The 18,314-nt window shown below is 39.7% G+C and overlaps 1 protein-coding gene across 7 annotated transcripts in view; it reads right to left on the reverse strand.

The window, feature by feature from the left end:
- Positions 1–18,314, reverse strand: part of dpp6a (dipeptidyl-peptidase 6a) — a 267,275-nt gene that overhangs the window by 26,777 nt on the left and 222,184 nt on the right. For all 7 annotated transcript variants that reach the window (XM_082546447.1, XM_082546449.1, XM_082546444.1 and 4 more), the window contains 4 exons: positions 9,157–9,251; positions 8,644–8,718; positions 6,492–6,544; positions 4,284–4,365 (listed from right to left, as the gene is read on the reverse strand). In XM_082546447.1, the coding sequence (XP_082402573.1) occupies positions 4,284–4,365; positions 6,492–6,544; positions 8,644–8,718; positions 9,157–9,251 (305 nt within the window). The remainder of the gene's footprint in view (positions 1–4,283; positions 4,366–6,491; positions 6,545–8,643; positions 8,719–9,156; positions 9,252–18,314) is intronic.

Raw genomic sequence — 18,314 nt, forward strand, 5'->3', positions numbered from 1 at the left:
AGAAAAGGGCTCGCTCGGTATCTCAAGGATTTGGAATCTCTGGCCTCAAGCAGGTATCATGGTATCAGTTTGTGAATGATTCTCCAACAAATATTCCCTCTGAGCTGTATGAATGATGAAACCAGTCAGGGAGCTGGAAATTGTTGCTTGCTGATTAAATACTTCTTACAACAGTGCAAAAAGGGTCAAATACTACATAGAAAAATCTCCTGTGGAAATCTAAGTCAGCTGTGTATAAACAACATGACAGTAAAGAAAAAAAATGCTAGCTAAAAGTTTCTCAAGCAAACAGACCCTCTTTAAAAGTAATACAATGTGTGTCACAATTACTTTCTCCTGAGGAGACGTAAGCCGTGGGCCCGTGTGCTTTGGTGTCACACTGGTACAGATGGAGTCCCTGTTTAGAAGCTAATCTAGGCCACAGCACAGAGAGAAAACCTGGCCCCGTTCTCTGAAGGAAGGTAAAATTCTACCATTGATGGCAGTCAGTGAGAGTATTTGGAGCAGTCTCTAGATACGTTGGTCTGGTTGGACCAGTCACACCAGCAGAGTAGGGCAGGTTAGGTCTTAAACATATTTAGTCAAGTTAATCTAAGTGGTAATTAATGTTATCATACTAAAATTTCTAAACTAAAATGGGGCACGTTACTACATGTTATGCTTGTTTAACACGAGTGTGAACGTGGTATTGTGAGCTTTTAATCATTCTGAGGCCAAGTGTGTAATTGCATAGAGCTGGATGAGAAAAATGTAGCGTAGGTTCCAGGGTTTTTAACTTTTCACTCTTAGTAAGGATTTCCCTCGTAATTCTCCAAGGAGGCAGGAGGACTCTTAATACTTAATAAGTCTTGAATTATTTGTCACACACATTGTACTTCTGTATGTAGTGTGATTTGAATGAAAACTGTATTACAGTTTCCCTTTCTCGGTCTCACTGTCTTAAGCAAACACAAAGTCTTTCTAATGGCTCAGTTACACTGCAGTAAAACCTGCCAACCTTCTTGTGGTTGCTCAGCATTTTTATTGGTGTTTTTTGGTTTTGTTGCATTTACTTTAGCAACTGATTGCATACAGTTGCGGCAACAAGCTAGTCGCAGACAGATTGATCGTGCAACACACCTCAACCTGGTCACGCACTCAGGTCTCCTGGTAGTAAGCAACCTGACTTCAGTCATTCTCTGATAAGAGAAGGTTTATGGAGTAGGGAACTTGACTCAGCTGGCTAAATGAAGTTCTGGCTGGACTCAGGGCAGAAGTATTTAACATGAAGTTCCATTTAATTTGTGTAGATGGCAACAGATTTCCAGTTGTTGCCAATTTATCACGGTTAATCACCTGATTATCACAAACAGTTTACATGCAATTGCCGACTTGACACCATTCAATATCAAATTGATTCTGTCTTATTACCATTTTATTACCATCTTAATGCACCAATGTTGCTTTGGAGACAGCAGCTATGATTTCAGACCTGGTCCCTCATCTTTGATGCAGCCATTTCAAACGCAGCAACATTGGAACTTCACTGCACTATGATCACAATTATGTTCATGCCACCGTTGTCAATCAGTTTTCCGTAATGCGACTGTAGCGTATTGTCAAGGTCAAAGTCAAATGTGTTTATAAAGCACATTTAAAAACACAGAGTTGAGCATAGTGCTGTATAATAAAAATATACAGCTCACAGAAAATCAACACTAAAATGCAGAAATGCTGTGGACAGCGTACATCAAAATATGACAATATAAAATAAATACAAAACAAAATAAAATAAAACAAGAATGTCACACCGGGGCCAAATAGCAAGGAGAATGTATGAGTTTAAATGTGTGTGCAGATATGTAGATTATTCCATAGATCCGGTGCTGTTGCTGCAAAGCTTGATCGCGTCTCTTTTTTAATTATGTTTTAGGCTTGTGTAAGAGCAGCTGTTTACAGGTGTGAATGTGAAGGAGCTCAGACAGATAGAAACGAGCTAATGTAACACACCCAAATCTGCGTGAATATTTGTGGACCACATGTTAAAGAGTATAAAAGCAAACTCCTCAACCTGCTTTTGTTGCAGAGAAAACACAACGGCCCTTATTTATCCACTTACACTGACTTTTTAGCCTAACAAATTGCTAAACATGTGTCTGGACAGCTGTGTTTTTGCACGGGCATGTATGTGAGCAGTTTCTATGGGAACGTAAAGGAGATTTAATCATGTGCATAAGGGATTTGGGAAAAGGATAACAGGTGTGTTGATTTACGTATATTAGGAGTGCAGATATCACAACACATGCCTTGGCTCGAAGTCTGTGCCAGCTTGTTTCAGTTGATGGACGTCTCTCGCAACCGCAACCTCCTTGACAAGAGGGCACCTGAACCTTCAGGAATACCAGCTGCTCAGTTTCATGCTAACAAAACTCAGCAGCTGAAAGTAATACAGCTTCATGACTAATGGTGGGAAACTTGAGGCTATATCAATCTAGCAAGAGCGTTAATTAATCCAGTGACGAGATAACAGGTAATTAATAGCATTGTGCTGCAGGATGTAATCACACAGTCTGACTGCCCTGCAAACCAACACACTGAATTTCATTAATACCCTGACAAGTCTGATTGTGTGATGAAGGAAGGTGTATGTGTGTGGGGGGATGCTTCATCGCAGAACAGTTGCAAAGGACCATTGCTTCTTGTGATTCAAACAGCAGTGTTTAATTTCAAATGTGTTTACTGGGAAATATCAGCGACTCATCGGGATGATTCAAACCCTGAGGGACAAAACTGTTTGTTTTCAAGGATTATAACTTACACCATATCAACAACTGGAGGAAAATGGGGCATTTGAAAGATAAAGATTAGCTGTGCCCCAATTCTAGGACCATGCTCGTGGAGCAGTAATTGTCATACCTCACCAATGAGACCAAACCGATTCAGAATACAGGCCTTACTTGGACCAAATTTAAGGGTAATAAAGGTCATGACACCTTAATTATGGTGTAATAAGGTTTCATCAATTACTGCACTACTAATGCACTACTATTCATCCATAGTTCATCTCATGGTGTGATAGTGCAGCACAGATAGAGAGCATTTCTCTTCATCTGCAGGTCCTCTGTTGTATCCTTTGTAGCAGACTCAACCTTCCTAACTTTGACAAATACAGCTGGTGTAAAGAAATATAACGGCCTCCTGACTAATGGTAAAAAAAACAAGCTCAAAAATGAGAATTACCAACATAAAACAGCACCTAAAAGTTTTCATTTCTCCAGTGCAGCCCTCAAGCCTGTGCTGGCACCTAAACTGGCACTCAGTCATCAAACTTTGAGAACTCCCTGCGCTAGAGGCTAATACAAGCCACACCAAATACTATTTTCATTTCCGTGGCAGCTCTCTGCTATTGTGTTTGGTTTGTTGATTTGTCTTCTGGGCACAGAAATGCTGCGCTTATTTAACGCTGTTTCCACAGAGTTTAATTTTGACCACGCACACTACAATGCAAATCCAGCATTTTTAACATTCAAACATTGTTTGGGGTAGGGCTGTGCAATATGACCAAAATCTCATATCCCGATATAAAACATCTATCGTCCCGATAACGATATAAATCACAAAAATGTAACATTTTCTGTAAAGTCTGTGAATCTTGGGTAGGTGAAGTGTTTCCAGCTGGGCGTCGTGTACCTGGAGTCCAGTGTTTTAACCGATGCATGAAACGACACATTTTTAGACATAGGTTGTAACGGCCACCGTTTTCTTTGTGAGCATTTATTACACAGCGTGCCACTCTGCATTCGCTAATTTATCTAAGCTAATATTTGCCATATGCTTGTTATTTAAAAAATAATGATCTGCCAGTGTTGGGTTTGCAGCTCGCTGCACTCAGGTGGCCACAACAATTGATTAAAGCAGGTTTAAACCAAGGGCACAAAAAGAAGCCAGAATTCCACTCACTCACTGTAACTCCTCCCATTGGGTTGTGAAATATATAGGTCCCTCTGGCTGAAGCACCTTCAAATATAATTAATTCTATCACCTATTAAAATTAAAAACAGGCAGCGAAGGACACAGGTTGTGAAAACTTAACTTATATTTCCGTCTGTGTGCTGCAAAGTTGGGTTTTCTGCACTTTTTTTACACCAAGGGCAAGTTTCTAAACCTCTCAGATGGATCTTTCCAGATTTTTTTTATTTATGTTTAGTTTTTTTCCTTTTTTTTTTTTTTTTTTTACTGAAACTGAATGAAAAATTAATTAGTTTGAAAGCAGATATGAAAGAGGGGATTCATGCAGCTCGTACCAGTTGCTGATCCTGGGGTCCCCAGCCTGCATACTGAAGCTGAGCGTTTCGCACCTCTGGAGGGTTCAGGTTCCACGTTTCCCTGGGGCGCACAGACAGGTGAAAAAAACCCCACTATCAGACAAACGTGAAGGCACATAAACACAATGACTGTCTGCTCCCAGTGATCCGGCGGCAGAGGAACAAGTGTACAACATCTGAGAACAAAGCTTTAAGTGTATCCATAAATACCCCCACTCTATAACAGTGTCACCTCTCCTTATTGGGAAAAGTGCTGCGCAGTGCAGGCTGCAGAATTAGAGGTGCCACTGCCTCTGTGTCTTTGTCTGGAGCGCAGAATGAATGAGGACACCAGCGCAGGTGTTTTTTGACGCAGCACCACTGGGTGGCAGCATTTAAATAGGTTTAAGCAGGAGAGCTGCTGACAGTGCTGTCATACTGTGACCTGGTGTGGAAGTAATTCAAAAGGGAAATAAGTAAGGTGGATAGTCACAGCACAAAAACGCCTCTAATATGACTTGGCAGGGGAGGCTTTTTAGCTAGACTGGCAGTAGTTTTGCTCTTTTCTGTCACTGAATGGCAACAAGGTTCTAGGTTTGAACCTGCTCAGTGTACCTGCGTGGGTTTGCTCACAGTTACATTCATCAGCTGGTAAACTGATGCTTCCAAACTGGATTTCCTGTGTGTCTTGTTTTCACATCGCATTCTTCTAATGGTCTTCAATTAATTGCATTACAGGTGGATATGACAAAATAATCAAATACAGTGAACAGCCGCCTATTCGCGGTTCAGTATTCACGGATTTTACTGTGGAACGTAACTTCAAATTATTTGCGGAAAATTTGCCTATATGCTGATTTTTTTCATAGAGCACATCTAAAATATTTGCTTTTTTCATTAAAATTAAAATATGCAGTTATAGCGTTTTCAGTGAAGTGGTCCCTAACCCTCGCGAATACCAGGGAGCGAATGTACCTCAAATTTTTATACACATTTGTGCCACAATGAGCGTCAGTTCCTGTTGAGCGTACATGGTGATCTGGAAACACAGAGGGTATAGTGCTAACTATGCCCAGCCAAGAAACAACTATCCACTGGACCTGCAAAGATACAACACTGGTAGCAAGAAACAGGAACCCAAAAACTTAGGGCATGCCAACCGCATCCAAACTGCCGACGTTTCATTTTTAATGGGTAAAAAAAGCAGTGATGAGCAGGTTTGTAGCTCTGTAACCTTGAATTCTGCGTGCACCTGTTTCTCCAGCAGAATCACTGTGAAAATTGCTGTGAAGTGCACTTTGGGATGGTTTTCACCAACTTTGCTGTCGTCTTTGAATTAATACTTAAACAGCAGCAGAAAGATCTTGTGCGTGGTCTCATTAGGATAGAGATTTGTGTCAGTCTGTGAAACTGTAGCCTGAGGTTTATACTGTTAACTGGTAATTACGTGACAATGCATCAGAGGCCATGTTGCAGAATAATGCAAAAGAAATGTAAAGAGTGGTACAAGAAGATACTTTCTTTTGGCAGCGACTAAGTAACATGATGAAATATGTTTTAGAACAGCAAACAGTACGATTGTGATCCCTGTGTGTATCCCTACCAAGACTACCTAAGTAAATGTTAAGAAATAAGGTTTAATTGGTTTTCCTCTGTCACGTTTCTAGTTATAATAAAAAGCAGAGAACACACAGAAACATTTTTAACAGCTTAACGTTGAAGGACGAGAGATCTTCAAGATCTCTTGACATTGCAGAAAAAGGCTCATTTTCAAAACAAGGCAGTGCTATTAGTGTAACTTTCTTCTGTGAACTGTAGTTCATTTTGACAGGTGTGTGCTGAATCTAATCCTTGCTCTGGTAATTTACCTTCTGTTTTTGAGCGCTTCTTAAGTCGAGGTCTGTCGTCAAAGGGCTAACTCAGGACAGGGTGAATGAGGATAAACATCTGCCTATGTTGTGGCTGCGGCTGACTACAGCTGCGATTTGAGGCTGCGGATTATCTGATAGCACCGTTTCGCTTCGCAGACTGCACAAGTGCAGGTTTGGAAGTAAACAGTGTGGTTGATGTCAGAGGTGCTTTGTGGGAGGTAGTTGGCAAAACAGGTGTAAATGAGTTTCTTTCACATTTTCACAGGCAGAAAGGTCAGGTGAGATAATATGAGAAAAACAATTTTAATGGAGTGACTCAGCCCTGATGTGTACTTACGGTGTTTCCAGACTGCAGATGATGTAGAAGGCCGTGTAGGAATACTGGTACACCTGGAATGAGATGTAGGATATTTAACCTTGACATTTTAATTCTTGCCAATTCTTTGTTCTCATAGCAGAATCAATTAAGACATCATAATTGCCCTGTTTACTTATATTAGGTACAACAGTATCTTCTTTGAAAGTAAAGAAAACAAAAACTGCATTAGGACTGATGATAATTAATCCTTTGAACTTCAAAATGAAAAGAATCCTTGTTAAGCAGGTAATTTTGAGGAAATACTGTGAAGTGCTGCCATAAAATCTCAAGTTTCCTTCTAAATTAAAAAAGAAGAAGAAGAAAAAGAAGAATGGCCTCATCCCAAAGCCACAATGCTCCATATCAATATGACAGTATTTTATTCATATCAGTACCAAAGGCTGACAGTAACCCACCATCCCCTGGAAATTCAAGGGTTTAATGTCTTATCTTGCTGCAGTGATGTTGTGTACTCAACACTGGGTCAATACACTGTGACACCTCAGTAAGGCTGCAATTCAGTCACACATTTCTGGCCGCATCCGGCCAGAAATGATACTCTGATACTCTGATATGATACTCTGATACTCTGATACTCGGTGCAGTTTGAGGAGGGGGAAAAAAACAGACAAAGGATTCTTCAGACTGCTGTGAAGTCAGAATAGTCAATATGGAGCCCAATTTACCATTCTGTTGTTGCAATAGACTTATTTCTCTACGTGCGTGCTGTCAGAAAACAGTACATGTGTGACATTGTGCACCTCTGGGCCACTTCCAGCACTGTTGCTATTTTTAGATTGCTGGCTGGAAGTCCCATTCTGACCACTCGCGCTCAGAGTTTGGGATTTCACCATGGAGCTCAAATTTGCCCAGAGCGAGAACATTAACTTCTGTGTCGAATTGGCCTGACTTTCATGTCGAAGATCATTGCTGGTAATGAGAGCTGTGTACCAAGACACCAAGCAGGAGTTTCAAGTCAAGTCCTCACTGTCCAAAGCCTGAAGGCAGTGCATGAGATCAGGAGTGCAACCAGGAGCAAGGTTGTTACTTGAATTTGTCCCCCAAGGTCTGACTGTCAGTGTAAAGCGCTACTGTAAAGCCCCGAGGCACTGGAGGGTGGACATTTGGTCCAAACGACCTGACCTGTGACTTCCAGGGAGTGATCAAAAAATAGCAGCTGCACTAGAAATGGTGAAAAGGACCACAACGACATAACCCTGAAGGATAGATCGACTTAATTTAAACCAGCTGATTTTGGATTTAATCGGCAGATCAAACCACACTTATGTCGACCAGATTAACGACGGCTATGGCGTGTCTTTGAAATCCTAACCTTTTACTTTTTAAATGACAGTTTTTGTTACAGTAGGCACTCAACAGTCAGACATTATGTATCCAGGAACATCACCCAGTAGAGACACATCTTCAGGAAGAGCGTTTGTCCATGTTTTATAATACAAGTGGGGTATTTAATAAAAACATGAACCATACCGCATCTCATAGTGCATGAATGTGTGCCGACTGTGCTACGATGAGCATATAGCAGGAATGACTGTCATCTATCAAGGTGATGGCGGTCTAGTTGAATAATAAATGCAAACACGTACATTCCACCACACTCGAGTGTGCTGTAATATCTTCAATTCATCTCAGGCAATAACACAAGGTTATACAGTGTTTCTGCCAGCATCCTCCATAAACTAACAACAGGAACCAGTTCTCTCTACAGTGACTAAGTGGTGACGCAGTAGTAAACAGGCAACTATCATCTAACTAAATGGATCAATATATTTGATCCACCTGTATCAGGAGCTAAAATGCTTTGATGCATATGATGGTGCTGCTGTTGATCTCATCTCGCTGTCCGCGAGGCCGTGTAGCACCGAGGGGTTTGTTTGTGCCTCCCTCAGTACAGTTCTGCTTGGCTTAGCTAGCCCCCGCCACCCTCGCTGACAGGCAGCGACGTGCGACAGGCCTTCACACCCCGCCATGATTACTTTCTCCTCCCTCCACCCCCCCCACTGCCTATGCTTCATTGCAGGCCTACACCCCACCCCTCAGTAGCGGTGGCTGACATATTTGGCTGTCAGGTTGCTAATTCAAAAAACAAGCAAACAAATGAGATGCTCACCGGTGCAACATTGTAGGCCAGCAGCACATGCTTCAGGTCAGGAGAGACCTCATACTTGCTGGCTTTGTACATTTCCTAGGAATCAAAAGAAGGATGTTAGAAGAAGAAAAAAAATGCATACAATAAAAAGAAGAGACCTCCGATCACGCATGGCAGTTTTTCATTAAACTGGTCCTTAACTGACTGCGTTTGACAGATTGCTTGGTTCCTAAAGCAAATGGGAGCTGCATTAGTCTTTGCACTAGGGCTTGGTGATTTGATGGCAGACATAATGTTGCGTGTTGTCACCCAAGCTGCTGTGACACTGATGCTACATCTCCATTTTGACATTTCACCAAGTGTTAAATATGCAGCTCACATTTCACTCTGAAAATGGATCATTTGTGGGGAAAAAACACACAAAAAAGCTTTAGGTTCTTTGATTTGTTGACACTATTGGAAATGTTTGAATCGAACTCATAGGCAATCATGCTCAGCCCTTCAGTGCTTTGATTGTAAGACGAAAAGACTTACAAATTTCTTGTTATGCACTAAGATGGTTTGCTCGTTGGTGTCGACGTTGAACTTGACGACGTCGCCGTCCTGATTGCGGTACAGCAGCTCATTACCTGGATGATGAGACAGAAGACAAGAAGAAAAAAGTTAGACATTGGTAAGAAATTAAGAAAATTGCAGACATATTGATAAAGCCAGAAACTATATTCTGTCACCAGTTCTGCAAATTAAAAGTGTGGGTTCAAAAAAATATTTCCCTTCTAAAAATTAAGTAAAAGCAGACATGATAGTCAGCAGCCTTCATTTTTTTGTGTTAATGGAGTTGTTACCTGTCAGGGACACTGACAACATAATTAAACTTCAGAGGATGCTTCCACTTATTAGATTTTTAATATCAAAGGGATATTGAATTAGACTTGTTTGAGTTCCATCAGCAGCCAAAAATAAATTCGTTTTTTGTAATCAACCAGTATAACAATTATTAACAGGTCACTTAATGGCACGAATGCTTAGTGGTGCAATCAAAAATAAAAGCAAAGCAAAGCAGAGCAAAGATGTGCAGCAAAAGCAGAGAGAGCAGGGCTGCCCAATTGTCTGTGTCATGACTGTGATCGCAATTCTGATGCCAACAATTTGTCAGACTGTGCCTTGTTATGTTTTTCTGCTATATGTGGCCAAATGAAGAGCTCCGTCCTCAATAATAAACTGTCTGGCATCAGGCCTTTGTTTCGCAATGTGATTGTTACAGGATTAAAATCCAGTGTGAATGTATGCATTTTATTGAAGAATGCAAGCTGCCTTATTTTTAACTTTCACAAACCACCAACTACTTGCATTTTAACATTAGTTCATTTGAAACAAGACTTAAAATGTCTATTTGGTACAGTTTCAGTCATTACAGTGTGATAAAACATTCTTAGTGACAAGTACTAAAGAGCAGCTTTTATTTCTTTACCTCACCTTATTTACCGCTAAACTTTGGTCAGATTTAATTAACACAGCATCAGATTTTAATTCAAATATTGCTCAGTCCTGATTGGTGCTTTCCCCAGTGTAGACACGCCCACTGTATGTATTATAGTATGAATCAGAACTTTTTACTTTTTTAAAATATTTTTTAGACCTTTTTTATCTAGAATTTTCAAATGTATTATTGAAATAAGTTTACACTTAAAATTACATTTTTTTTCCATTTGAAGTTGATCTTAAATTGTTTAAACTGCTCCCACTGGCACAGATTATAAACAACAACAAAATAAACTATCACAGCTATGCAGATGACACACAAATATATATCACAATGTCACCAGGAGACCGAGGCCCTGTACAGGCTCTTGGTAAATGCATTGAGGAAATGAATGACTGATTGTGCCACAATTTTCTCCAGCTAAACAAAAACAAAACTGAAGTAATAGTCTTTGGCGCCAAAGAAAAACGATTACAGGTCACCAGAGAACTTCAATCTATACATCTAAAAACCACAAACCAGGCGAGAAATTTGGGTGTAGTGATGGATGCAGACCTAAACTTAGAAAAACACATTAAGACAATAACAAAGTCAGCTTACTATCACCTCAAGAATATATCAAGGATAAAAGATCTGATGTCTCAACAGGACCTGGAAAAACTAGTCCATGCATTCATCTTTAGTAGGCTTGATTACTGTAACAGCATCTTTACAGGTCTACCTAAAAAATCAGTCAGACAACTACAGCTCATTCAGAACTCTGCTGCTCGAGTCCTCACTAAGACCAAAAAAGTGGACCACATCAGTCCAGCTCTGAGGTCTTTACACTGGCTGCCTGTCCGTCAGAGGATAGACTTTAAAGTTCTAATGCTGGCCTATAAAGCTCTGAATGGTTTAGGACCAAAATACATCAATGACCTCCTGACCCAGTATGAACCATCCAGATCCCTCAGGTCATCTGGATCCGGTCTTTTATCAGTTCCCAGAGTCAGAACCAGACACGGAGAAGCTGCATTCAGCTTTTATGCTCCTTATATCTGGAACAAACTCCCAGAAAGCCTCAGATCAGCTGAAACACTCAGTTTATTTAAATCCAGGTTGAAGACTCACCTGTTCTCAGCTGCATTTGAATAAAGCACCAAATCCACACTTTAAGCTTAAATTTCAAAACTTACATTTAACTACTGATTTTATCTACTGTTCTGATTTTATCTGTTTTGATTTTATATACTGTTTTGTTTGTTTGTTTGTTTGTTAATTAGCTAGTTAGTTTATTTGCTTGTTTTAATCAATTTTAAATCATGCTTTTTATTTGTTCTTGTTTCTAATGTCTCTGTAAAGCACTTTGAATCACTTTGTTGTTGAATTGTGCTATACAAATAAACTTGCCTTGCCTTGCCTTACTATTTCTTCCATTCATGTAGCTACTAATCAATTTAACAGATATTCACCAATATTAAACTTTTTCTCCATTATGCATGCTTAACAATTCAACTTAATAATTCATGGTGTTAACAATTTCAGCTGCTAATTAATACTTCACCTTGATTTTTTTTTAATTCTTAATTTTAGGCGGCCAGGGAAGGATACGTTTAATACAGCTACTGCCCCCTTTCACCTTCAGTCTATCTCCGCTCCCCTGTCTTATTGGTTTAGTGATCCATAGGCACATGAGCAACCACGCCATTTGGTGAGGTAATTAGAACCCAGAGATTGTTATGCAGAGTGCTTTCTATCTGCTAGCATATCTAATTGTCCATTAGAGGTGACAAAATTACCATCACAATGGCTTTAATTCAGAACGTGCTTGGGAGAGCGGTTTCAGACATTTTTAGAAAGGCATAGCCGAACGCCCCCTCAACAGCTTTTGTCTCCTTGTTAAAAACCATTGGCATACTAACAAGGGTAGAAATGGACTCCTTCATGGAAATCATGGTGATAAATAAAAAGATGCTGATTTTCCCTCCCCATCATGAGTCATTATTTTAGTTTGACTTTGTTTGACATCTTTTTAAAGGTCTACTTTTGTATATGAAATGCTAATTGCCGAATATCGCGGCTTGAATGAGTAAAAAAGGCAAAATGGTTATTAAATCAGATGCCAAGGAGATTGACAGGACTTTATTTTGCTTTGTGACACACTTTGTTTTCACAGTTGGGCTTCGGCTTAAATTCAGAGACCCGCATCTCTTTAAGGCACCTTTTTCATCTTTATTTCTCACCAAACTACTGATCTCCGTTAACCACATGCCTCGAGACACTTCACAGATACCACAGATCTCTCAAATCCTTCCCATCACCACCCTTATATAAGCCCTCCTGCTGAGTTCATCATTTTAGACCTTATCATCACTCCTTCACCTCTCCTGCTATTTGTTTTGTGCTCTTTCAAAGACACAAAGCCATCTATTCTTTCACAGGACCCTAGGCATTATGTCTTCCCTTCAATCTACCTCTTTCTAGCTCTCTCTCTTCCCCTGACGTTCTCCCTCTTACTTTCCTCTCTGCCTTGACTTGCTGTGCATTAGCCCAGAGCGCTGTTTTCTCCTCTGATCTATACCTTTCCATGGCAGTATGTCTTATTAAAACAGCCTGCTGCCCTGGGCACAGCCCTAACCCAGCCTCACTCCAGGGAGTCAGAGGGAGCGGCAAGAAGGTGGGAGAGAGGGGGGCAGAGATGCAAGGCAACATAACTTAAGTGAGGCAGACAGAAAGAAGGCCACAGATTTACATAAAGTTTGCATATGAGCTTTATGGACAATTTTTTTCGGGGCGGGGGACTCTGTCCTCCAGTCCACATCCTAATGTTTGCACAGGTTTCTGCATATTCATTTGAAAAATAAAGTAACAGCTACTAATTGAGGCTCACTGAATTGAGCAGATTAGCATTGATACAAAAAGATGAACAAAGTGATGACAAATTAAACAAATTAAAACTGAACTCAATTTGTTCAGAGTGATCAGATTATCTTGATGGAAGTGGTCCCTTCCAGGACGATCATGCCTTCATTGATGAGGTTTGATGAGTATGAAGAATGGATCGGTTCTTACACACAGCTTTTCTCCTCAATGCGCTTCATGCCACACGTCTCATACACCCATTCACAGAAGGACTTTTTTCGTTATCTGCATGCTGTCTTGCTAACTTTTACACTCCGATGAACACAGTAGCAACTCAGGGTTTAGTATCTTGCCCAACAATATTGCGGCATGCATAGTGGAGCAGCCACCAAAACCACCAACCTTCCGATTAGTAGACAACCTACTCTAAGCTGGTCCTAAGCCTTAGCCAACAACCACTGTATATTATTCAGAACTGAATAATGGCCTTTGTGGTCACTAAATCCTAATCCCACTCTTCACATATAGGAGATTTTGTACAGACAGTACTTTCCAACATCATTAAAACACTAAATGAGGGAATATCTAGTGGAATAATACTGTTCCAACCCTCCAGTAGAGTATTAGAGGCTTACAGAATCAATACCAATCAATATCAATACAATGAATTATTCTGCTGGTCCAATACCTTACTAAGGCATTTTACTAAGTCTAAGCGAACATCACTAGACCGCTCTCTCTCCTGACACCTCTTCCAATACTTCAGAAAGGTCAGTCAAACATTCTGGAAGGTGGTTAGGAGAGATAATCTCTCCAGCCTTTTCAGGTCTTTTCTGGGGCCTCCTCACAGTTGGACAGTTCCAAAGCACCAGGAAGCACCTAGATCAGATGCCAACCCAGCAAACAAAGTCATATTATCTAATAATTTATGGAAATCTAGAAAAAGATAGCCTGAACTCTCAATCTATAGACATCCATCAAAGACATCCAACCCTAACGATGCTCTGCCATTACTTTTAACAGATGAGCTTGTTATGGTTAGCTCCCTTTTCTCTCCAATAATTTGCTCTTACTATCATTTTTTCCCCAAGGCTGATGTTTGTTTCATGAGCGCATAAAACTTTGTTCAAAAATTCTACAGGTTCCTTAAATATGCCTTTGCAACCTGGTCTTTCTGTTTTTGAAGTTTTTCAGGGGTTTGCATCTTGTAGCTAATCCTCAGATGTTACAGTCATGAAGTATTGATTGTTGGCAAGGAAACATGTCCATGTAAGTCCCGGAGAGCATTCTTGAGTGGCTGTGCAGTCATTAAGCTTGCAGTATGCATGGATTTCTGCTCCTTCACAAGACCTCTGCCTCTTCATCTACCAGCTCATTTGTCATTTTTGAATTTATTTTTGCATTACTGCTTTAATTTAGTAGTAAAATGCTGTTTCCTGCCAAGCCATATTCTTTAATATTCCTACAATAGATTTTTGCTTTTTGAGACACATTATGAAAACCTTAATTTCCATGGTAGCCTATTTACTTATCAAACTGAAGTGTAAATTTCCACTCTCGTGTTTGATAAAATGGTAAATAACAAACAGCTGCTCAACAAGCACGTAGCCATTAAATTTAGGGACGTGTGTTAAGAGGGGGCGCATCTCAGGCCATTTTTCTTTTTTCTCAACGCTTGTGTTAATCTACTGAAATTAAGGCTGAAAATTGGTTGCATAATTGCGTGAGTTCTGATTAGACAGAAACATTGCTGGAGGCTCAGACAGTGAGATACAAGGTAAACAAGCCAAAGCCCTTACGTCCTCTTAAGTTGTGAGCTGGAGCAGCCAGACTTTTTTCAAAGCATTCTCCAACATGGTGCTGCTGCCTCACCTTTTGTACCTCGTAAGTTCACTAGTGTCCATAATATACTCTACAGCAAAATGGCTAAAAGATGTATCTATCCATTTGAATTTTTAGCATTTGTTGTTGCAATCCTAGTTTTTAGCACCTCACTTGGTAAGAACAGGCTCACCATCATTATCAATATGACTGATGGCCTAACCTATGCAAACAAGACTCACATTGTACCAAATTATTCATCCACCTGTCCTGACACTTCAGTAGCTTCACTGTACTCTTGGCTTCATTAAAATTCCATTCAAACTTTATGGTTCATGTGCAGAATGGCAGGTTAATTAGAATGACAAATTAGAGAAGGCTAGTTAATACTACTTCAAGGAAAATTGACTCTAGTAGTCTCTCAAAGTTAAAAGGAATCCATAATGCAAAAATTCACCTCCATTTTTAAATGTTACAGTAGCTCTGTGAGTGGTCAGGCTGTCTGAAATAATGTGACATCATACATAGACATTGCAAAAAAAAGTAACAACACTGTAACAGTTCAGTGTTAAGATTTTTTTAATACAATGCTGCTGATTTTTCTGTCTGTCTGAGATCTTTATCCGACTTGAGGTTTTTCGAGAAGACATAACACTTCATTCACTGCATTCACTGCTCTCCGGAGAGTGTTCCTGGGTGAGCAGAGTCTTTAACAAGCATGTTATCAGAAACAAAACCACAAAAGCTTTATTAATCCCAGCAGGGGGATCGTGCTGTAACAGTTGCTCAAGACTGTCGAGGCTGTAAATCACACAAGAATACAAGAAACACAATATAGTACAACAAATCCATGAAAGCACTGGAAGGCCGTGTCTTGTATTTTATAATAGGAAGGTAGAAGGTAAGAAGTCACCAAAGTTGTATAAGTAAACCAACAAAAAAGGGGAAAAAAAGACATAATTCAGTTACTGTTGTAACTACTCCTTACCCTAACCATGAAGTGGGAGCACAGATCAACTGTCCTCTCATCCTGAGCATAAAAGTAATACATATAAGGAAATAATTTATACATCACAAAAGGGAATGGAAATATATAGTACTTTAATGGCCCTAACCTTAAACAGTTCCCTCCACATAATACATCACCATGTGATTAAAAACCGCAGTGAAACGGGTAGTTTCTTTGGGCTATATTATAAGTCCTGAGGTGAGCCAGGGTTTCAGTGTTAACTTCTGGATGAAATGGAATTTTTCTTGTCAGTTCCAGGTCATTTGTCCATGCCCAAGGCTATGCATGATGACTGGTTTGATGAAAGTGACACAAGCTGCTGGGGAAAATTATAGTGTCTGTCAGTGGCTAACTAAAACGAAGTCTCCAATACAGAAATACAGCCCTAAAGCTTAGATGTGCAGTAAAATATAGGTTAATAAAAAATTCAACAGGAGTTTTAATTAAAAATCGCTCTTTATATTTCTAGTAATTTGGCTTCTTTCATCTATGGCTCTTCAAAGGGTATTCCCCATAATAGATGTGTTTATTTATCTCCACTGCTGTAAAGCAGGACAAGCAGCACCACGGAATTCAAATTCTATTTTTGACTTACTTGATAAATGAGTGCGCTACCAAATGAATGGCAGGGCAAAAAAATGAGCAAAAACCTCAAATATGAACTTGCTGAGAACACATGAAACCACCCACGGCTACAGCCAACCTGCTTCTGGCCAGTTTTCACAGTGGAAGTCATTTATGTTTATCAGGAATGCCAATCAGTCTCGCCTGCTGGCCTCATTACTCACCGACACTTCAGCTTCTCAATCCACAACCAGCGCTGGAAAAAACCCCCCCAAAAAAACACATGCCAATTTATTTCTGCTTCACGCTGTTTAACATTAGGGATGAAGAGAACGTTTTTCTTTGTAATTATCTGATTTACTTGGACCTTGAGTATATCAAGGCAGTGGGGGGGACAGTAAAAAAAAAAAAGAAGGAATCTACAGATCAGAGAAATCAGTGCTATGTTTAAAGAACTAAACACTCAATAGACCGCTTGCATCAGGATCCCACAGACAGGACTTTTATCTTAGACAAGGCAAGTTAGTTTCAGTCAGACCCACTATAGGCAAACCAAGTTTCTTTCCCTTTTGCAGCGATTAGACCGCCCTGAGTCTTCCTTTTCAAGCTGTTCCTGCAAACCACTTTGAAACCCACCCTTTTGTGCTGTAAAGTGGCTTGCAGATGCAGTAAATTGCTCAACAGCAGTTTAAATAAAACAAACTATATGAGATTTGATATTGTTTAGACAGCCAACACACATTTAATAAAAAGAGAAGTGGAGTTGAGAATTTGCAAAACATGAAGTCCTCAAAAACTCTCCCCTCACCTAACTCCATATTCCCTTCAAGATGACTCTCACAGGCTTATAAAAGTGTTTTCAGGGTGCCTCCATCAACTTAGACCTTATTGCTTTTTGTTGCCTATCAACTCAATTTGAAATGAATCCTTGAGTACTATTATTGATTTACCTCACAGCCAATAAAGTGACAGTCATTTCATCAGTTCCAGCTGCTCATGTACACCTCATAAACCCACGGCCTCTGTTGCTGTTTGATTTGCACGGCTTCAATGTGCTTTAGCGTTTCCTTCAATGTGTGTGTTATAGTGCAGCACTACTGTGTTTCTTTGTGCTTGCAAACAAATTACTGAACTTGGATAGAAAATAAAAAAACAAGCATATGCTCATAACAATTAAAATCATTCGGGAGGGGGGGGGGGATTCTAAACAAAGTATTAATGACACACAACATAGCAATGATCAGCCGGTCTTGTTTAAAAAGATATTACAGTGAGTTACCTCACTGTTCAAATAAACACTTATTCATTATTCACAAAGTAAATCATAGAACCGTTTGAATCCGAATGTTGACAAGTACATAATAATTGCATGTGGATTCATTAGAAAAAAAATGCTCCAAGCATAAATAACTGTGTTTGAACACAATTATCCGACAGGCTTCTAGCTGCTGGGGGATGCTCAAAGTGTTTTATCAATGTAATACAAACACAGCTAAGCTAGAATCCTCAATGATATGGCAGATATGAAGCTGCTGATTTAAATAATTATAATTGTACACCGTGTGCAGTAAGTGTTATAAGGATTATTGTATTCTGTATAAGGTTGTCTATTCAAACTACATACACAATGATTAAGCATATGTAACTGTAAAATCATGAGAATACCATAAACAAAGTCTATATAAAGTAATTAGTCTTAGTTGTAGCTGCTGAAAAGAGTAGAAAAATATTCTGACGTGTTATTTAATGCTGACGTTCTTGTGTACTTCTGCTAATTAACATCAATTCTGTCTTCTGCAACAAGAAGAAGACAGCACAACTGGTGTTTTTCAAGCACATTTGCTCATTATTATTATGCAGCAATGTGGTGCTGAGGGATTAGACTGTTAAAAGTATTTTTAAAAATTAAGAACGGCTGTAAAAACAAAAAGAAACAGCATGTGAAAGCAGCTTAACCAAGTCAGACAGCTGGAA

Source organism: Aulonocara stuartgranti, assembly GCF_965226115.1.
Source record: "Aulonocara stuartgranti genome assembly, chromosome: 9".
Lineage (NCBI taxonomy): Eukaryota > Metazoa > Chordata > Actinopteri > Cichliformes > Cichlidae > Aulonocara > Aulonocara stuartgranti.